Source organism: Coregonus lavaretus (genome assembly GCF_964263955.1).
Source record: "Coregonus lavaretus genome assembly, chromosome: 2".
NCBI classification, from domain to species: domain Eukaryota; kingdom Metazoa; phylum Chordata; class Actinopteri; order Salmoniformes; family Salmonidae; genus Coregonus; species Coregonus lavaretus.
In genome coordinates, this window is record NC_139989.1 from 58,288,372 (window position 1) to 58,311,176 (window position 22,805).

At 45.0% G+C, this 22,805-nt stretch overlaps 1 protein-coding gene across 1 annotated transcript in view; it reads left to right on the plus strand.

Moving 5' to 3' along the window:
* Positions 1-8,407: 8,407 nt before the first annotated feature.
* Positions 8,408-22,805, plus strand: part of LOC311145184 (ras-related protein Rab-26-like) — a gene marked incomplete at both ends in the record, with an annotated part of 119,165 nt that continues 104,767 nt past the window's right edge. The window contains 2 exons of the mRNA XM_084181394.1: positions 8,408-8,602; positions 18,294-18,404. Of these exons, the coding sequence (XP_084037520.1) occupies positions 8,408-8,602; positions 18,294-18,404 (306 nt within the window). The remainder of the gene's footprint in view (positions 8,603-18,293; positions 18,405-22,805) is intronic.

Here is a 22,805-nt window from a genome sequence, read left to right on the forward strand (position 1 = left end):
GAGTTCCCCCACTCTTATTCTTACCCTTCACCACCAGTCCATATTGTCCCTCTTCATCAGGCTGTGGCTCAAGCATGTGGTACCAACACAGTTCTCTCTCACATGGTGTTAGTCCGCCTCAATAAGCCTCAACCGCCTATCAAAGGAATCCCAAACCAGCCTCTCATAATTTAGTTAACGAGTGTGTGTGTTTTCCTGAGTAACCTGATCCTAGATTAGATTCCCCCAGGGGAGCTGTGGTCCTCACAGTCCTGTGGTCTAGCATGTGACCACAGCGAGAATGGCGAGAGCCAATGCCAACTGTGAGTTGGCGCTGCGGGCCTGGAAAGCCAACGCTTGTCCGCCCAGTAATGAAAAAACAACACAGGGTGAGGTTGGCATGATGGAGCGAGGCCTGGGCTGGTCGGGCAGCTAGCACCAACACAACTGTCCCCGGCGCGCGTTAGTTGGCACTGGCCGTAGTGCTGTTACCAGTTGTCACGGCCCCTAATCCTGCCTGTTGAATGACCTCATCATTGCTCGCCCGGCCCTGAGCACTCTGCAGCGGCTGCCATCGCTCGTTACTGCACCAGCCAGGCAGCCATTGGCTGCTCAGCACACACACATAAAACATGTTAAGGTATAAACAGACACATGTATGTGGTGGAGATGTAAACATGCAAACATGAATAGCCTAAATAATTAGAAGCCGGTCTACAGTGGCTGTCATTACTCATTCCTGTAGCAGGCAGCCATTGGCTAATGAGCACACACACATAGAACATGTTAAGGTATAAACAGACAAATGTATGTGGACATGTCAACGCACATGAAACACACAAACATGTGTTTTATAGCCTTAACACTTATAGGTGACTCTGCAGTGGTTGTCATCACTCGTTATAGCACCAGACATCCGTTGGCTCCTCAGCACACTGAACATATGAACTGGCAGGCTTCCACAAAATGCCTTTTCAATTATCTACACACAGTAGCAGCAGGTCATATATAACTGCTCACATGCACACACACTCAAACATGCATGTGACTAAAATAAAGAGACACTTGCTCTGTTTGCACCTCCTCCACACACACACACACACACACACACACACACACCCTCATCCCAGCTGTCACCCTTGCAGAAGCCCTACAAACACACATACTCACCCTCACACACACACACACACACACTCACCCACACACACACCATTTTCGTTCCAGTTCTGAACCTAATCTGCCCACTCTGAACCTAATCCGGTGTGTGTGTGTGTGTGTAGATTTGTGTGTGTATTTATGTGTGTGTCACCCTCTCACAGTGCTATGGTACCAAGCTTCCAGCTGAGCCCAGTAAAGTGGCACTGAGTCAGAGGGAAAGGAAAGGCATGGCCTGCATCCCAAATGGAACACTATTCCCTGTTAAGTGCACTCCTTTTGACGAGAGCTAATAGGGCTCTGGTCAAAAGTAGTGCATTATGTCGGGAATAGGGTGCCATTTGGGACACATCCATGGTGCCTCATGACCTTTTACTGAGCCATTTACTGGGGCCTCCTCAGTGCTGTGAAATATTACTGCCACCTACAACACAATCTGCTTAGAATCTACTCCTAGAGGAAAGAGAGGAGTGAACACAACTCCTTTGACATGCCTTGTACTTGGCTTATCTTCTCCTTCGTCTTTCTCTTTTTTTTCTGTCTATCGCAATCTATCTCTTCGCCTAGATTATGAATTTGACCATGACTTGTACTTGGCTCCCTCTCCTCTTTCTCCTTCTCCTTCTCCTTCTCTCTCTCTCTCTCTCTCTCTCTCTCTCTCTCTCTCTCTCTCTCTCTCTCTCTCTCTCTCTCTCTCTCTCTCTCTCTCTCTCTCTCTCTCTCTCTCTCTCTCTCTCTCTCTCTCTCTCTCTCTCTCTCTCTCTCTCTCTCTCTCTCTCTCTCTCTCTCTCTCTCTCACGCTCTCTCTCTATCTCAATCCATCTCTTAGCCTAGCTTACCCAACATTAAAGCCTGAAACATAACCACCACTCCGTATGTAATCTGGCCTGTGCTTACGCTGCGTTTTTCCCTGCTGTTTGCTTGTGTACTCTCCCTGTCACCACATCGCTCAGCAACCGATAGCGGCTAGCGCCATGTGTGAGGTCATAAATCACGTCACCTCTGCAACGGGAGACGGTGACACTGACACTTTCAGGAAGCATCCTGGGTGTGGGGGATTTACGGCAGTGGGGCCCCGGGAAGCCCTGAATGCAGAGAATGACCCCCATTAAGAGGTGACTGGCATCCCTCCTATCCTTCCTTGTAGAGAGGACAACAAGTGGCGGTTAGCACTAGTCGATAAATCAGAAGGAGATGTATCTCTTAATGGATCTCTGTGTAAACAAACAAGGAGTTAGAGAGAGGGAGAGAGAGAGAGAGACAGAGAAAGAGAGAGAGAGAGAGAAAGAGAGAGAAAGAGACAGAGAGAGAGAGAGAGAGAGACATAGAGAGCGAGAGAGAGACACAGAGAGAGAGACACAGAGAGAGAGAGAGAGAGAGAGAGAGAGAGAGAGAGAGAGAGAGAGAGAGAGAGAGAGAGAGAGAGAGAGAGAGAGAGAGAGAGAGAGAGAGAGAGAGAGAGAGGTGGAGAAAAGAAGAATGAGAGTAAAAGAGAGAGCTGAATAAATGCGTAGCAGATATATTTGCCCCATGATGATAATTATGGCACTATTTGAGTTTTCCGTCCTGGTACCCAGGCCCTCGCCTGCCTGTTTAAAGAGGCCATGGAGTATTGAGCATGTATTATTTTCAACACTTCAGATTAAGCCCCAGCTACAGCTCTCTGAGGCCTAGCTATCTGAGACCTCCTGCTGGGTTACTGTTAAATTAAAAATTAAAAGCCCAGGCCTATTTAAAAAGTTCCAAAGCAGGGGGGGGTTGCCATGTTGCACTAGGCTACAATGTTGTCATGATGTTGGTGTATGAGAGTGCAACTGACGTCCGAAATGGCACCTCATTCCCTGTAAAAAGCCCTGGGCCCTGGTCAAACGTAGTGCACTATATAGGAATAAGCCACCTATTCAGTGGAGGAGGGGAATGATTTTAAATATCGCACCAGCGTGATGTTTTCATTGACCTGGTATGGGTACATCAGTCAACTAGAGTGGCTGAAAGTAGTATACAAAAAATGCTAACATATAACACAACCCATGGCTTTACCAGTCAAAATGAATTACAAACCTGCTGGTGTACATGGATCAAGTAGATCTGGTCCACTCCACTAGCTTTATTGATTGTGTTTTGATCCAGTCTTGAGCTCTGCCTGGGCTCCTGAGCTATCATTAATCAAAGTACGGTGTTACTTTAAAGTCCCATGTATGTGTGGAGGTGATGTCATGAAAATACGTTGAATGTTTTATATGAGTCAAGTAATAGCATGGAAAACAATCCTATGGAGAGTTTGTTATAACTGCTTTCAAATCAAATCAAATCAAATTGTATTTGTCACATGAGCCGAATACTACAGGTGTAGACCTTAGAGTGAAATGCTTACTTACAAGCCCTTAACCAAGAATGCAGTTTTAGGAAAAATATGTCTTAAGTAAAAAATAGATAAGTAAAATAAAATAAAAATAAAAATAGAAAAATAACAAATTATTAAAGAGCAGCAGTAAAATAACAGTATGGCGGCTATATACAGGGGGTACCGGTACCGAGTCAATGTGCGGATAGTTAAGGTAATTGAGGTAATATGTACATGTAGGTAGAGTTAAAGAGACTATGCATAGATAATGTGGTCCTCTGTAGCTCAGCTGGTAGAGCACGGTGCTTATAATGCCAGGGTAGTGGGTTCGATCCCCGGGACCACCCATACACAAAAATGTATGCATGCATGACTGTAAGTTGCTTTGGATAAAAGTGTCTGCTAAATGGCATTTTATTATAATAAACAGAGAGTAGCAGCAGCGTAAAAAGAGGGGTTGGGGGGCATTGAAGCTTGTCTTACTATTCTTATGAATCTCATTTTGGTCTCTCTCTCTCTCTCTCTCTCTCTCTCTCTCTCTCTCTCTCTCTCTCTCTCTCTCTCTCTCTCTCTCTCTCTCTCTCTCTCTATCTCAATCCATCTCTTAGCCTAGCTTACCCAACGTTAAAGCCTGAAACATAACCACCACTCCGTATGTAATCTGGCCTGTGCTTACTCTGCGTTTTTCCCTGCTGTTTGCTTGTGTACTCTCCCTGTCACTACCACTTAGCTTTCCTCCCCTTTCACCAAGCACATGTTACTACCAGGAAGCACCATTTGGGGTGAGTCTCAAACAACAATAAAACATACCCATACTATAAGACTAAGGCCAACAGTAATAGCTTTTTAATCGAAACCCCAAGTCACCCCTCCCACTTTCTCTGTCCCTGGTAATCTTTGTTCTCTCTGTCCACTTCAAGACACCCCAGGGATAGAGTGCGCTAGAGAGGGAGGGAGAGAGTGAGTGCCCGGCAGTCCAGTGGTGGTCACCCTGCCAAGGACTGACTGAGGGTCGTAAGGAGAGGGGCGCGCACTGGCAGGATGCCCCTCGGCCCTCGCAGCACTTGGTACTGTAGGGGCAGCTGAGTGAGTGAGTGATGTGAGTGAAGGTTCAAATGCTACCCCTCCCCCCACCCCCCCAACACTTGCTGGGTCTTTGGGTGGGGTGGGTGAGTGGCTGGCCGGGCGGCTGCAGGGCCCTTCAAGCCCCTCTTAAACCACGCTCAGGGCACCTGACCCTGGGTAAACTGACACATGCCTGGGGTTCTCTGGACGTAGATGGACGTGCTGTGTGTTGTGACCCCAAGTGTGTTCTGACCTCACAGCAGCGGGTATGGTACACTGCCCCTATGTCCCCCATCCCTTCCAAATCAACTTCCAAGGCAGTGTTTTTTCTAGTACCCAAGCACCTGACCAAGGGCCTGCTGGCATTAGTTACTGTATAACACACCTGGGTTCAATTACAATTTGAAATCTTTAGAATACTCTTAGCGTTTGCTTTAGCCTGCCTGGAGTGCCATATGGGCGGGATCTGCACCAGTCAAGTGCAATCAAGAACAGATAAAGCATTTGAAATGATTTAAAATAGCGTTAGAACCCAGGTCTGATGTAAAGTTTCAGAGTGTTGGTGGCTGTCTGAGATATTGCCATGGGCAACACTTCCCGCCCAAGGTGTGGCTAGTGTGATGTTAAACTGTGGTCTTAATGACGTTGATGAAATAATACAGTAATTAGAAAAAGATTTGGATGGTTAAATAACATTATAGTGCTAACATCTGCAGGGACATAAAAGGAAGATAATAGTACTATTTGTGGCGTGTTTTTATTAGTTTGAGCACAAACAACATACAGTTGTGTCCCAGTTTTCACATTGATCTCAACATGAAATAAAAACACGACGCTCGTCTCCTAGAACTCTAAGGAGTTGTGCACACGCATGCTGAAACACATGCACACACATCATACGCCCGTATTCAGAAGCACACTCGCAGGCATATTTAACCCGCCTTGACAAGGCTGTTAATTTCTCTAGGAGCACGGATGAATTCCAGGGCCCTCTTTTTTTTCTCATCCCTCCTTTCCTCATGCTCTCTTCCTTCCCTCCAAAATGTCCAGCTGTTCCAAGTGGAGACAGCTGCGTTTGGAGTGGAACCAATCTCAGCTGTCAGAGGAGAGAGAGAGGAGTGAGGGAGAGGTGGGGGAGAAGGGTTTAGGGGGTGAGTGGGGCAAGAAGGGGTGGAGGTCTAAAAATGCTGACAGACGGCTTCAGTTTTGGGGCCAAGGAGAGGTGGCCTAGGCTGTCAGCTGTCCTTGTGCGTCCAGCCAGTCCCTCTTACTAGACCGTTGAGTTGGGCAGCAGGTTCAACTCACTGGTTTGGCCATTAAAATGTCTCCTGAGTCCCTAAGAAGCATGAACTTCTTCACCTCTTTATTTCTATGAGTGCTGGGGTAAAACGGTCTAAAGACACTGTCTCTGTGTGAGTGTGTGAGTGAGTGTGTGTGTGTGTGTGTGTGTGTCTGTTTCTCTCTCTCTCTGTGTGTGTGCGTGCGTGCTTCCGTCCGTCCGTGTGTGTGTGTGTGTGTGTGTGTATGTGTGTGTGTGTGTGTGTGTGCGTGTGTGTGTGTGTGTGTGTGTGTGTGTGTGGAGAAAATGTCACAACAGACAGATCACCTTTTTGGACTATGTGTGTGTGTGTGTGTGTGTGTGTGTGTGTGTGTGTGTGTGTGTGGGTGTGTGTGTGTGTGTACGTGTGTGTCTGTTTCTCTCTCTCTGTGTGTGTGCGTGCGTGCGTGCGTGCTTCCGTCCGTCCGTGTGTGTGTGTGTGTGTGTCTGTTTCTCTCTCTCTCTGTGTGCGTGCGTGCGTGCGTGCTTCCATCCGTCCGTGTGTGTGTGAGTGTGTGTGTGTGCGTGCGTGCGTGCGTGCGTGCATGTGTGTGTGTGTGTGTGTGTGTGTGTGTGTGTGGAGAAAATGTCACAACAGACAGATCACCTTTTTGGACTGAGGTAAGTAATTCATAAAAAACATCTTTTAAAAAGTAACAGAGGTCAAAAACACTCAAACCCGTTTATGACTTTGCAAATGTCAGTTGATCCGCCTGTTCATTTGTCTGTGATATGCCTTTATCTTTCCCATTGTCTTGATGTTGATTTGTGATGCCTGGAGCAACAACAACAAAAAGACTAAACATATTCATGTGAAATGAAAATAAAGTAAACATAAATTTAAACTTGGTAATTGAATGGTCTTTCTTTTGCCCTTCCAAATGTAATGTCTGGCCTGTAGCTCTCTCTGGTGGCGCTATACTAAAATTACACATTCAGATCACTGCAAACTTCAATAGACTGACTCTACTGACTAATCAACAATACAATCATAGTTATCAGGTGCAGTCTTCATTGTTCAAACTGTATTAAGTTATCATGCAGGTATAACGTGGTTAACAGAGCTATGGCTCTGCGTGGTAGTCTAGGATACAGTCTGAACACAGTTGATGTTAAAATAGACTGACTGGTACGCAGGTAAACATGGAGCACTAATTAAATTCCCATATTAGGAATGAATTTAGGTCTGTGTATTAAGTTATTTTAGTCTTTGAGTAAAGAAAATACTTGCTAAATGTGTGTCTGCTTATTCAAAAACATGTGTAGGTTATTATTATAGGCAACACAGCAAATGGGTATCACTTTGACTTTGAATTATTGTTCAGATGTGAATATTGACATATGCATTAATGTTGAATAGCCATAGACTAATGAATTTTGCATCACTTCGAGATTAGAGAGTACCTTCGACATATCGTCGCAAAGCCAGTGCAATCACAGTGCTGCACATGTGCAGTGTTAAACAAGTTCCTTTTCTGTCCACGAAATGTAGGCTACAGCCAGCTGGATAGGTTTGAGAGCAGCCGATTTAGGGTCGTCAGTAGGTAGTTACCACAGCCACAAGGTCATAATTATGGCTATACCTCGCCTATTTCTACAATTTATCTTCTTAAAATCTGATTTTAAACCTAACCTTAAATGAAGACCAAAAAGCACCTATTTTTTTCATGAATTTTTACGATAGGCCTATAGCCAATTTGACTTTGTAGATGTGGTAACAAGTGACAACTCCGATTTAGCGGCATTCTTGTTGTACATTTTTAAATGATTACTCTTTCAAATAACTGGTAGGCATACTTTGCTGACTCATATAACAACAATTGGACCCTTAACGAGCACATACGAAGAAAAACTATGAGTTTGAAAGATAATGAATCATAATTGTTTGTTTTCATTTACATTTACATTTTAGTCATTTAGCAGACGCTCTTATCCAGAAACATATACTGTTTCAGCCTAAACAGCTTAATATTGCTCCACTTTACAGATAGCCGGTGGATTTATTTGAATGGGCGCTTTTCATGGTGCTGAATGGCTGTTAAAATGCAGTGCTCCTTTGAAAGTGTTTCATAAATCCTACAAGCAGCGCGCAAAGCTTCGCTTGTCTTGCAAGGTGGCGTTTGTTCGTGCGTTGCTTGCTGGTCGCTGTTGATAACGCCTGCTGCTTATTGTTATTGGAAAAGGCTGCTGAAAGCCCAGTATCATCATTGGCAAGGCAGAAGCGGGAGGAACCTGAACAGGACAAGAGTGCAAGTCAGCTGTGTTTCAGGAGGTAGCCTAGCAGTGTGCTTTTTGCTCTACAGAGAGAAGACGCAAGTCGAACCGTTCACTCAAGTTTTATTGTGACATGAGGAAAGTGTCGCTAGGCATGATTTCAACGTGCAGGTGAAACCGGGAAGGATTTTTTTTATTTCAGTCCCACTGCACAACTTCTAAAACAAAAACGAATAATTTGACTTGTTTATCGTGCGCAAGCGCTCAAATCTTTCGCGCCACTCTCAAACGTCACACTTTCTTATAAACTGTTAACTGCTTGGAGTGAAAAAATGTCCCGCAAAAAGGCGGGTAAGGGCAAAAACGCCAACACCAGCCCAACGACAGGCAGCCCCATCGGAAAACAGAACGGGAAAAGTGGGAAGTGCACCGCAGGGACCGGGAGCGTGGTGCAGGCGAACGGTGTGGTTGATCCGAGCAGACCCTCACTCAGCAACAGCAGCGAGTTTTATGACATCGCATTCAAGGTAAGTGCACCTGAGCATAGCCCTTAATTTGTAAACAATAACATTAGGTTACTTCATTATTTTATCTCAGCATATTGCTAGTTTGTTAGGCTGTTATGATTCAACAACATATATCATAACATATTAGTGGCATAATCATGACAGGTTTGATAGGCTACAGATGACCGGTTGATAGGCTACAGATGACCGGTTGATAGGCTACAGATAATAAATGTAATGTGTTTATTTTTTATTTTATTTTTTATTTATTTGTTATTTCACCTTTATTTAACCAGGTAAACCAGTTGAGAACAAGTTCTCATTTACAACTGCGACCTGGCCAAGATAAAGCAAAGCAGTGCGATAAAAACAACAACACAGAGTTACATATGGGGTAAAACAAAACAAAGTCAAAAATACAACAGAAATAAAGATATATACAGTGTGTGCAAATGTAGCAAGTTACGGAGGTAAGGCAATAAATAGGCTATAGTGCAAAATAATTACAATTAGTATTAACACTGGAATGATAGATGTGCAAGAGATGATGTGCAAATAGAGATACTGGCGTACAAATGAGCAAAATAAATAACAATATAGGGATGAGGTAGTTGGGCGGGCTAATTTCAGATGGGCTGTGTACAGGTGCAGTGATCGGTAAGGTGCTCTGACAACTGATGCTTAAAGTTAGTGAGGGAGATAAGTGTCTCCAGCTTCAGAGATTTTTGCAATTTGTTCCAGTCATTGGCAGCAGAGAACTGGAAGGAATGGCGGCCAAAGGAGGTGTTGGCTTTGGGGATGACCAGTGAGATATACCTGCTGGAGCGCAGACTACGGGTGGGTGTTGCTATGGTGACCAATGAGCTAAGATAAGGCGGGGATTTGCCTAGCAGTGATTTATAGATGGCCTGGAGCCAGTGGGTTTGGCGATGAATATGTAGTGAGGACCAGCCAACAAGAGCGTACAGGTCACAGTGGTGGGTAGTATATGGGGCTTTGGAGACAAAACGGATGGCACTGTGATAGACTACATCCAATTTGCTGAGTAGAGTGTTGGAGGCTATTTTGTAAATGACATCGCCGAAGTCAAGGATCGGTAGGATAGTCAGTTTTACGAGGGCATGTTTGGCAGCATGAGTGAAGGAGGCTTTGTTGCGAAATAGGAAACCGATTCTAGATTTAACTTTGGATTGGAGATTCTTAATGTGAGTCTGGAAGGAGAGTTTACAGTCTAACCAGACACCTAGATATTTGTAGTTGTCCACATACTCTAGGTCAGACCCGTCGAGAGTAGTGATTCTAGTCGGGTGGGCGGGTGCAAGCAGCGTTCGGTTGAAGAGCATGCATTTAGTTTTACTAGTGTTTAAGAGCAGTTGGAGGCTACTGAAGGAGTGTTGTATGGCATTGAAGCTCGTTTGGAGGTTTGTTAACACAGTGTCCAATGAAGGGCCAGATGTATACAAAATGGTGTCGTCTTCATGTGTGAATGCACATCAAGCAAGTAGGCCTAGACCTAGGTTAGCCTACATGTTTGAAAGGACTAATGGGTTGTAAATGTTATGTTGTGTATAACATTAATCACCACAGTGACCTTTTCCTGTTCACTTTGTCAAGCCTGGGGTGTTTTACAAGACTACAAAACACTCATTCATCAAACCCAGCTAATCCCTCTGCCACAGCTGTGTCACTAAAGACAATCGATAGCACCTCAGTAACCAATGAAGGTCACATGGGACCAAGAGCCAACAAATCTCAGAATTTATTCTCTAATTGGCAGTTTTCTGTGTACTAGTGTAGCCATATAGTCTTAAGGCTAATCAACAGGTTGTGATGGGTATGAATTCATCCTGTCACTGCTTCAAAGTGCGCTCTCTCTCTCAATTCAATTTCAATTCAATTTAAGGGCTTTATTGGCATGGGAAACGTATGTTAACATTGCCAAAGCAAGTGAAGTAGATAGTAAACCAAAATGAAATAAACAATAAATATTAACAGTAAACATTACACTCAGAAGTTCCAAAAGAATAAAGACATTTCAAATGTCATTTTGTATATATACAGTGTTGTCACAATGTGCAAATAGTTAAAGTACAAATGGGAAAATAAATAAACATATGGGTTGTATTTACAATGGTGTTTGTTCTTCACTGGTTGCCCTTTTCTTGTGGCAACAGGTCACAAATCTTGCTGCTGTGATGGCACACTGTGGTTTTTCACCCAGCAGATAAGGGAGTTTAACAAAATTGGGTTTGTTTTCGAATTCTTTGTGGATCTCTGTAATCTAAGGGAAATATGTCTCTAATATGGTGTGCTCTAGGGCAACGGTGTCTAGATGGAACTTGTATTTGTGGTCCTGGCAACTGGACCTTTTTTGGAACACCATTATTTTTGTCTTACTAAGATTTACTGTCAGGGCCCATGTCTGTCTCTCTGTTTCTCTCTCCTCTCATAATTTTCCTCTCCTCCCCCCTCTCTCCATCTCCCTCTCTCTCTATCTCTCTGTCTCTCTCCCTTTCTGTGCCATACCTAAATGTGCAGCCAAACTCTCTTACCCCGGCTCTCCTTCTGGTGATGTGCCCGTCTGTCTTTGAAGTGACTGTTTGATGTGATGACTGGTTGCTTGTTTTCTGTTTTTCTCTTATCTCTGAGTATTGGAAATATTGTATTCCCCGCTGAGTGTCATTTCTCTACTACATTTACCTCTGAATGTAGCATATCTTTTCCCATACAAATATGTCTTTTAGGAAGAGCCAATTGATTAAACAAAAGGAAGTGGTGGTTGTTAGGCTGAACCAACTATTTAAACAAAGGGAAGTGGTGGTTGTTAGGCTGAACCAACTATTTAAACAAAGGGAAGTGGTGGTTGTTAGGCTGAACCAACTATTTAAACAAAGGGAAGTGGTGGTTGTTAGGCTGAACCAACTATTTAAACAAAGGGAAGTGGTGGTTGTTAGGCTGAACCAACTATTTAAACAAAGGGAAGTGGTGGTTGTAAGGATGAACCAACATGGTTTTTAAAGAACAGGTTGTGGTGTTTTGATGAGAGAGAGAGTTTAACTGATTGATTGACAGGTTTCTTCCCAATCACCATCCTGTTGATGAGTCACTGTTAGTTAGGCTGTCTGAATGGTAGCCTATTTCTCTGATACACTCCTGTTGCTCCAATACGAGTGAGGATATACTGAACAAAAATATAAACGTAACATGTAATGTGTTGGTCCCATGTTTCATGAGCTGAAATATAAGATCCCTGAAATTTTCCATATGCACAAAAAGCTTATTTATCTCAAATGTTGTTAACACATTTATTTACATCCCTTTTAGTGAGCATTTCGCCTTTGCCAAGATAATCCATCCACCTGACTGTTGTGGCATATCAATAAACTGATTAAACAGCATGATCATTACACAATGCCACAGATATCTCAAGTTTTGAGGGAGTGCGCAATTGGCATGCCGACTGCAGGAATGTCCATCAGAGCTTTTGCCAGAGAATTGAATGTTCATTTCTATACCATAAGCCACCTCCGTTTTAGAGAATTTGGCAGTACGTCCAACCGGCCTCACAACCGCAAACTCTGTGTGTGTGGGCGGGTGGTTTGCTGATGTCAATGTTGTGAACAGAGTGCCCCGTGGTGGCAGTGGGGTTATGGTATGGGCAGGCATAAGCTACAGACAACAAGCACAATTGCATTTTATCAATGGCAATTTGAATGCACAGAGATACCGTGACGAGATCCTGAGGCCCATTGTTGTACCATTCATCTGCCGCCATCACCTCATGTTTCAGCTTGATAATGAATGGCCATATGTCAGAAGGATCTGTACACTATTCCTGGAAGCTGAAAATGTCCCAGTTCTTCCATGGCCTGCATACTCACCAGACATGTCACCTAGTGAGCATGTTTGGGATGCTCTGGATTGACGTGTACGACAGCATGTTCCAGTTCCCGCCAATATCCAGCAACTTCGCACAGCCATTGAAGAGGAGTGGTACGACATTCCACAGGCCACAATCAACAGCCTGATCAATTCTATGCGAAGGAGATGTCTCGCTACATGAGGCAAATGGATGTCAAACCAGATACTGACTGGTTTTCTGATCCACGCCCCTACCTTTTTGTAAGGTATGTGACCAACAGATACATATCTGTATTCTCAGTCATGTGAAATCCATAGATTAGGGCCTAATTAATTTATTTCAATTGACTGATTTCCTTATATTAACTGTAACTCAGTCAAAGCTTTGAAATTGTTCCATGTTGCATTTATATTTTGTTAAGTTTTGAGGGAACGTGCAGTTGGCATGCTGACTGCAGGAATGTCCAACGGGCCTCACAACCGCAAAACCCTTTATTGTTTTTGTCATTTAGAAATGTATCAACCCTTCCTTTTTTCGCATGGAGGAAATTGAAAAGGATAGGCCTAGAGCAACAACCCAACCCCTGGAGAGACTTGCAGATTTAGAAAATGCGGAGGCTGTCATTCAATTTGGCATCCTCAAGACCATTACCCAGAAATACTGGCATAGTGTAGCTCATTTGTAGCATTTCATACATTGCTCACCTCAGTTGAGCTCACAAGCATTATACCAACTTTAGGATGTTCGGGTGTTAAATACATAATTCAAGCCCAAAACAAAGAGAGCCTTAAAGGATCACTTCACTTAAAAACTCTATTTTGTAAATTTTTCCACTCTTAATACAATCCCAAAACAATGTGCATGTCACAAGATGGTGCACTTTCAGTACAGAGCAAAAACTGTGATGATGATGATGAGTTCAGTTTGAGTGGAATATCAGTTGAAACAATGGCTAATACCAGTGGGGGGGAAAAAACTCCTAACACCAATGTTCTTCCTTCAAATCACTGACTCAAACATGACTGTTCAGAGAGAAGTTCAGTTCACTATGTGCTGATGAAAACCTGGCCCCCGAGTGAGATGTAGCCTGCACCCTACAAAAGGGTTTGATTTGCGGAGCGCCATTGGATTCACTGTTGTATTTCAGCATATGAGGAGCGTGCAGGGGCTGGCGGCCGGGGTGAACCTGGTTTATTACAGCTGATATGTCAAATGTAATGGCGCCGGAGGGGATGGCTGCCGTTTTATGGACTCTTAACCAACCGTGCTATTTTGTGTTTCTTCGCATTGTTTGTAACTTATTTTGTACATAATGTTGCTGCTGCCGTCTCTTATGACCGAAAAGAGCTTCTGGACATCAGAACAGCGATTACTGACCTTGAACTGGACTAATAATTTTTCTTTAATGAGTTGGACGAGAGGGATTTGGTCCAGACACCCGACAGGGCCCTCATCCCCTTCATTCGCAGTAGAAAGAAAAGGAGAGATCGCGGAAGGAGATCGGTGTGCCTGGTAAGGAGCCGGCGATGAGTGGCTAATCTGTCTTTGCCATCGATACTATTGGCCAATTTACAATCGCTTGATAATAAAGTGGATGAACTACAAGCACGTAATCCTACCAACGGGACATTAAAAACGGTATTATCTTATGTTTCACCGAGTCGTGGCTGAACGAAGACATGAATAACATACAGCTGGCGGGTTATACACTGTATCGGCAGGATAGAACAGCAGCCTCTGGTAAGTAAAGGGGTGGCGGTCTATGTATATTTGTAAACAACAGCTGGTGCACGATATCTAAGGAAGTCTCTAACCCTCAAGGTTTTGCTCGCCTGAGGTAGAGTATCTCATGATAAGCTGTAGACCATCTATATTCTTCGTAGCTGTCTATTTACCACCTCAAACCGATGCTGGCACTAAGACCGCACTCCATGAACTGTATACAGCCATAAGCAAACAGGGAAACGCTCATCCAGAGGTGGCGCTCCTAGTGGCCAGGGCCTTTAATGCAGGGAAATTTAAATCCATTTTACCTCATTTCTACCAGCATGTTAAATGTACAACCAGAGGGGAAAAAAACTCTAGACCACCTTTACTCCACACACAGAGATGCGTACAAAGCTCTCCCTCACCCTCCATTTGGCAAATCTGACCATAATTCCTGCTTACAAGCAAAAACTAAAGCAGGAAGCACCAGTGACTCGGTCAATAAAAAAAGTGGTCAGATGAAGCAGATGCTAAGCTACAGATCTGTTTTGCTAGCACAGACTGGAATATGTTCCGGGATTCTTCTGATGGCATTGATGAGTACACCACATCAGTCACTGGCTTCATCAATAAGTGCATCGATGACGTCGTCCCCACAGTGACTGTATGTACATACCCAAACCAGAAGCCATGGATTACAGGCAACGTCCGCACTGAGCTAAAAGGTAGAGCTGCCGCTTTCAAGGAGCGGTACTCTAACCCGGAAGCTTATAAGCAATCCCGCTATGCCCTCTGACGACCCATCAAACAGGCAAAGCTTCAATACAGGACTAAGATCGAATCGTACTACACCGGCTCCGACGCTCGTCGGATGTGGCAAGGCTAGCAAACTATTAGACTACAAAGGGAAGCATAGCCGCGAGCTGCCCAGTGACACGAGCATACCAGACAAGCTAAATTACTTATATTCTCGCTTCGAGGCAAGTAACACTGAAACATGCATGAGAGCATCAGCTGTTCTGGACGACTGTGTGATCACGCTCTTCGTAGCCGATGTGAGTAAGACTTTTAAGCAGGTCAACATTCACAAGGATTACCAGGACGTGTACTCTGAGCATGCGCTGACCAACTGGCAAGTGTCTTCACTGACATTTTCAACCTCTCCCTGTCTGAGTCTGTAATACCAACATGTTGCAAGCAGACCACCATAGTCCCTGTGCCCAAGAACACTAAGGTAACCTGCCTAAATGACTACCGACCCGTAGCACTCACGTCTGTAGCCATGAAGTGCTTTGAAAGGCTGGTCATGGCTCACATTAACACCATTATTCCAGAAACCCTAGACCCACTCCAATTTGCATACCGCCCCAACAGATCCACAGATGATGCAATCTCTATTGCACTCCACACTGCCCTTTCCCACCTGGACAAAAGGAACCCCTATGTAAGAATGCTATTCATTGACTACAGCTCAGCGTTCAACACCATAGTGCCCTCAAAGCTCATCACTAAGCTAAAGACCCTGGGACTAAACACCTCCCTCTGCAACTGGATCCTGGACTTCCTGACGGGCCGCCCCCAGGTGGTAAGGGTAGGTAACAACACATCTGCCATGCTGATCCTCAACACGGGGGCCCCTCAGGGGTGCGTGCTCAGTCCCCTCCTGTACTCCCTGTTCACCCATGACTGCATGGCCAGGCACGACTCCAACACCATCATTAAGTTTGCCGACGACACAACAGGGGTAGGCCTGATCAACGACGAGACAGCCTATAGGGAGGAGGTCAGAGACCTGGCCTCTCCCTCAACGTGATCAAGACAAAGGAGATGATTGTGGACTACAGGAAAAAGAAAAGGACCGAGCACGCCCCCATTCTCATCGACCGGGCTGTAGTGGAGCAGGTTGAGAGCTTCAAGTTCCTTGGTGTCCACATCACCAACAAACTAACATGGTCCAAGCTCACCAAGACAGTCGTGAAGAGGGAATGACAAAACGTATTCCTCCCAAGGAGGCTGAAAATATTTGGCATGGATCCTCAGATCCTCAAAAGGTTCTACAGCTGCACCATCGAGAGCATCCTGACTGGTTGCATCACTGCCTGGGTATGGCAACTGCTCGGCCTCCGACCGCAAGGCACTACAGAGGGTAGTGCGTACGGCCCAGTACATCACTGGGGCCAAGCTTCCTGCCATCCAGGACCTCTATACCAGGTGGTGTCAGAGGAAGGCCCTAAAAATTGTCAAAGACTCCATCCACCCTAGTCATAGACTGTTCTCTCTGCTACCGCACGGCAAGCGGTACCTGGGCGCCAAGTCTAGGTCCAAGAGGCTTCTAAACAGCTTCTACCCCCAATCCATAAGATTCCTGAACATCTGAAGCCCCCCCCCCCCCCCTGTTTATTATCTATGCGTAGTCACTTTAATAACTCTACCTACATATACATATTACCTCAATTATCTCGACTAACCGGTGCCCCCGCACATTGACTCGGTACCGGTACCCCCTGTATATATCCTCGCTATTGTTATTTTTACTGCTTCACTTTAATTATTTGGTACTTTTATTTAGTATTTTATATTGTGTGTGTGTGTGTGTGTGTATATTTATTTTTTTGGTATTCTTTCTTAACTGCATTGTTGGTTAAGGGCTTGTAAGTAAGCATTTCACTGTTCTATTCGGCGCATGTGACAAATAAAATTTGATTTGATATGGCACTCACCGTACACTCTGTGGAGCAGCAGATAGTCTGGGAGATGATTTAACAGAGGAAAAACAGGGTACTTCACTTCCTGCTCTATTCACTCTGCCTGGGTCTGTTAAAATACTGCTGTTTAAGAGGGAGACAGAGTAAAATACAGTGGATAGGATAGGAGAGAAGAGAGGATGAAGGAACAGAGGAGGAGATGAGGGGGGAGGAGAGAAGAGGGGTAGATGAGGATGTGGGAACATGAGAGGGGAGGAGAGAAGAGGGGTAGATAAGGATAAGAGAGGATGTGGGAACAGGAGAGAAGATGAGAGGAATGAAGATGCCGCTGAGATTTTATCAACCTGACCTGACCTGGCTGGATCTCTACTGCATCTCTCCCTCATCATCCCTCCCTCCATCACCCCTCCATCTCTCCCTCCATCATCCTCCCCTCCTGGGATGACATGATAATCCTTCAGACTGAGGCCCCGGGCCCCTGTGGTCCTCCAGCTAACCTGATAACACTAACCACATCAACCCTATAACGTCATCAGGCGCCGGAAAGAGAGTAATGTGTGCAGCAGGACCCTCGCGCATGCAGACACACACAGACACAGGCACAGAATTCAGCATTGCTATCTGGCCAAAATTAAGAGGACAACCTAATGTCCAGATGCCCAGTCACGCTCTCATCCCTACTGGCCAGATACCAAGATGTCGAGACAGAGCTCTTTAATCCAGTTATGATAATCAAGGTTTTAATGAGAATCTGATAGTAATTCTAAACAAAACAAATGACCAGATGTGCAATAATGTCTAGGTGACTTCCTTATGGCCACTTGTGTTCCTAATGTCTAGCTGTGTTATTGTGTGACTTTGGGTCTGTCTCTTAAGTGAATAGAGTTATAATGGTTGTCTGGTTAGAGGTCTGATATCTCCTGTAGTGGACATAGCCATTGTGTACAGCAGTGATTCTTAACCTGGAGTACCCCATGGGGTACCTGTCCTATCCACAGAGGGTACTCAGTTGCAGATGAGGGGGGTACTTCAGGCAGAGTAAAATGTGATTGGAGTAAACAAAAAATGTTTTTGAGAACCACTGGTGTACAGGAGTCTGAGGATAGAAACATGGCTGGAACAACATGTCTAGAACAATGTGTCTGGAGAAACATGTCTGGAACAACGTGGCTGGAACAATCCAATATGTTGGGACCAGGGACGGTATGAGGGAGGAGAGTGTGGGGGTTGTGTTGAAAGATTATTGGACTGTTTTGTCTCTCTGGGGATGTGCGCTGGAACCTGTCATGTTCAGTTTGTCCCTTTACATTGAGACAAAGGGAATGTTCACTCACTGTTTGACCTTCCTTTGTGCAGCTTCCATCATTATTTTGGGATGTGTGTAAAAAAAAAAAAAAAAAGAAACTTCATTCAGTTTGTCCCTCTTGCTGTGCTGTAGGTGATGCTGGTGGGAGACTCCGGGGTGGGGAAGACCTGTCTGTTGGTGCGCTTCAAAGACGGAGCCTTCCTGGCAGGAAGCTTCATCTCTACTGTGGGTATCGACTTCAGGGTGAGTGGGGATGGATAATACATGGACAAACACACACGAGTACACACACACACACACACACACACACACACACACACACACACACACGTTTTCTATGAAAAGAGTAAGATTCAATCGATGTCCCTCATACCTCATATTTGTACTTAAAATGGGGCCATTCCTGGCTGAACTTTTAATAGATTTTTTTCCAGAACAGATATTTTCCTGTGTCTTTAAGCCCTCCGGCTGGAAGTGTTTCCTCTGTGGATACCAGTCTCTCTAGAAGACACATCGATTCTTAAATTAGTTTGACTTGCTTTCATTTAGGAACCTTCCCCTGCTGACGGGCATCTCCTCTCCTGCGCCAGATTCATGGCACCCCATGGGCAGAGAGAAATGCATCTAGGAATGAGTCTGGGTTCTGGAATTTAATCTCCAATGTGTCTGGGGGGGCGGGGGGGGGTTGTGTATCAGTGGAGGCTGCTGAGGGGAGGATGGCTCACAGTAACGGCCGGAACGGAGCAAATGGAAAGGCATTAAACACATGGAAACCATGTGTTTGAAGTATTTGATACCATTCCACCTATTCCGCTCCAGCCATTACCACGAGCCCGTCCTCCCCAATTAAGGTGCCACCAACCTCCTGTGGTGTGTGTGTGCGTATGTGTGCCTGCATTTGCGCGTGTGTGTGGTTGGTTTCTCCTTCATTGTATTTATGTATTGCTTCTTGACATCATACTACTGCGCTGCTTTTGTTCATCTTGTTTCTGTTTAACTGCAGACTCTATAGACTCAAGGCACGTGCAAGCTAAAGCCTTTCCTTTAGAGTAGTCACCCTGATGCCCTAGCGTTATCTGGCAAGCCACAGCAGCTCTGAACTCATAACAAAAAGGCTTACTGCTCATGTCATATTGATTAATTGATTATTTAATTGTGTTGTGGCGCTGCGCTGTGAGACCTGAATGATTATACACTGCTCAAAAAAACACTTAAACAACACATCCTACATCTGAATGAATGAAATCATCTTATTAAATACTTTTTTTTTACATAGTTGAATGTGCTGACAACAAAATCACACACAAATTATCAATGGAAATCAAATTTATCAACCCATGGAGGTCTGGATTTGGAGTCACCCTCAAAATTAAAGTGGAAAACCACACTACAGGCTGATCCAACTTTGATGTAATGTCCTTAAAACAAGTCAAAATGAGGCTCAGTAGTGTGTGTGGCCTCCACGTGCCTGTATGACCTCCCTACAACGTCTGGGCATGCTCCTGATGTGGTGGCGGATGGTCTCCTGAGGGATCTCCTCCCAGACCTGGACTAAAGCATCCGCCAACTCCTGGACAGTCTGTGGTGCAACGTGGCGTTGGTGGATGGAGCGAGACATGATGTCCCAGATGTGCTCAATTGGATTCAGGTCTGGGGAACGGGCGGTCCATAGCATCAATGCCTTCCTCTTGCAGGAACTGCTGACACACTCCAGCCACATGAGGTCTAGCATTGTCTTGCATTAGGAGGAACCCAGGGCCAACCGCACCAGCATATGGTTTCACAAGGGGTCTGAGGATCTCATCTCGGTACCTAATGGCAGTCAGGCTACCTCTGGCGAGCACATGGAGGGCTGTGCGGCCCCCCAAATAAATGCCACCCCACACCATGACTGACCCACCGCCAAACCGGTCATGCTGGAGGATGTTGCAGGCAGCAGAACGTTCTCCACGGCGTCTCCAGACTCTGTCACGTCTGTCACATGTGCTCAGTGTGAACCTGCGTTCATCTGTGAAGAGCACAGGGCGCCATTGGCGAATTTGCCAATCTTGGTGTTCTCTGGCAAATGCCAAACGTCCTGCACGGTGTTGGGCTGTAAGCACAACCCCCACCTGGGGACGTCGGGCCCTCATACCACCCTCATGGAGTCTGTTTCTGACCATTTGAGCAGACACATGCACATTTGTGGCCTGCTGGAGGTCATTGTGCAGGGCTCTGGCAGTGCTCCTCCTGCTCCTCCTTGCACAAAGGCGGAGGTAGCGGTCCTGGGGTTGTTGCCCTCCTACGGCCTCCTCCACGTCTCCTGATGTACTGGCCTGTCTCCTGGTAGCGCCTCCATGCTCTGGACACTACGCTGACAGACACAGCAAACCTTCTTGCCACAGCTCGCATTGATGTGCCATCCTGGATGAGCTGCACTAACTGAGCCACTTGTGTGGGTTGTAGACTCCGTCTCATGCTACCACTAGAGTGAAAGCACCACCAGCATTCAAAAGTGACCAAAACATCAGCCAGGAAGCATAGGAACTGAGAAGTGGTCTGTGGTCACCACCTGCAGAACCACTTCTTTATTGGGGGTGTCTTGCTAATTGCCTATAATTTCCACCTGTTGTCTATTCCATTTGCACAACACCATGTGAAATGTATTGTCAATCAGTGTTGCTTCCTAAGTGGACAGTTTGATTTCACAGAAGTGTGATTGACTTGGAGTTACATTGTGTTGTTTAAGTGTTCCCTTTTAATTTTTTTGAGCAGTGTATTTTCACCCTCAAGGTTCTCCCTGGCTCTCCTCTGAATGGCCTCTTGTTAAACCGTTCCTCTACAGGATCTCATCCAGCTTGTAAAACCTTTGAGTTACACCATAGAAATACAATTCCTCTAGAATGGACAATTCCATTTAATCCTATTAAATAAATTATATTTCAATGCCATTGTGTTTCTAATTATTGCCCTCAAGGTTCTCCCTGGCTCCCCTCTGCTTGGCCTCTTGTTACAGTACAACAGTTCCTCTAGAGCAGGGATCATCTACTAGATTCAGCCGCATACTTTTTTTTTTTTTTTTCATGAGCGGATGGTCGGGGGGCCGGAACATAATTACAAATAATTTGTAGACTGCAAATTGACCGCAAGAAGCCCAAACAGATATTATACAGTGGGGGAAAAAAGTATTTAGTCAGCCACCAATTGTGCAAGTTCTCCCACTTAAAAAGATGAGAGAGGCCTGTAATTTTCATCATAGGTACACGTCAACTATGACAGACAAATTTAGGAAAAAAAATCCAGAAAATCACATTGTAGGATTTTTTATGAATTTATTTGCAAATTATGGTGGAAAATAAGTATTTGGTCAATAACAAAAGTTTCTCAATACTTTGTTATATACCCTTTGTTGGCAATGACACAGGTCAAACGTTTTCTGTAAATCTTCACAAGGTTTTCACACACTGTTGCTGGTATTTTGGCCCATTTCTCCATGCAGATCTCCTCTAGAGCAGTGATGTTTTGGGGCTGTCGCTGGGCAACACGGACTTTCAACTCCCTCCAAAGATTGTCTATGGGGTTGAGATCTGGAGACTGGCTAGGCCACTCCAGAAACCTTGAAATGCTTCTTACGAAGCCACTCCTTCGTTGCCCGGGCGGTGTGTTTGGGATGATTGTCATGCTGAAAGACCCAGCCACGTTTCATCTTCAATGCCCTTGCTGATGGAAGGAGGTTTTCACTCAAAATCTCACGATACATGGCCCCATTCATTCTTTCCTTTACACGGATCAGTCGTCCTGGTCCCTTTGCAGAAAAACAGCCCCAAAGTATGATGTTTCCACCCCCATGCTTCACAGTAGGTATGGTGTTCTTTGGATGCAACTCAGCATTCTTTGTCCTCCAAACACGACGAGTTGAGTTTTTACCAAAAAGTCCTTTTTGGTTTCATCTGACCATATGACATTCTCCCAATCCTCTTCTGGATCATCCAAATGCACTCTAGCAAACTTCAGACGGGCCTGGACATGTACTGGCTTAAGCAGGGGGACACGTCTGGCACTGCAGGATTTGAGTCCCTGGCGGCGTAGTGTGTTACTGATGGTAGGCTTTGTTACTTTGGTCCCAGCTCTCTGCAAGTCATTCACTAGGTCCCCCCGTGTGGTTCTGGGATTTTTGCTCACCGTTCTTGTGATCATTTTGAGCCCACGGGGTGAGATCTTGCGTGGAGCCCCAGATCGAGGGAGATTATCAGTGGTCTTGTATGTCTTCCATTTCCTAATAATTGCTCCCACAGTTGATTTCTTCAAACCAAGCTGCTTACCTATTGCAGATTCAGTCTTCCCAGCCTGGTGCAGGTCTACAATTTTGTTTCTGGTGTCCTTTGACAGCTCTTTGGTCTTGGCCATAGTGGAGTTTGGAGTGTGACTGTTTGAGGTTGTGGACAGGTGTCTTTTATACTGATAACAAGTTCAAACAGGTGCCATTAATACAGGTAACGAGTGGAGGACAGAGGAGCCTCTTAAAGAAGAAGTTACAGGTCTGTGAGAGCCAGAAATCTTGCTTGTTTGTAGGTGACCAAATACTTATTTTCCACCATAATTTGCAAATAAATAAATTAAAAATCCTACAATGTGATTTTCTGGATTTCTTTTTCTCAATTTGTC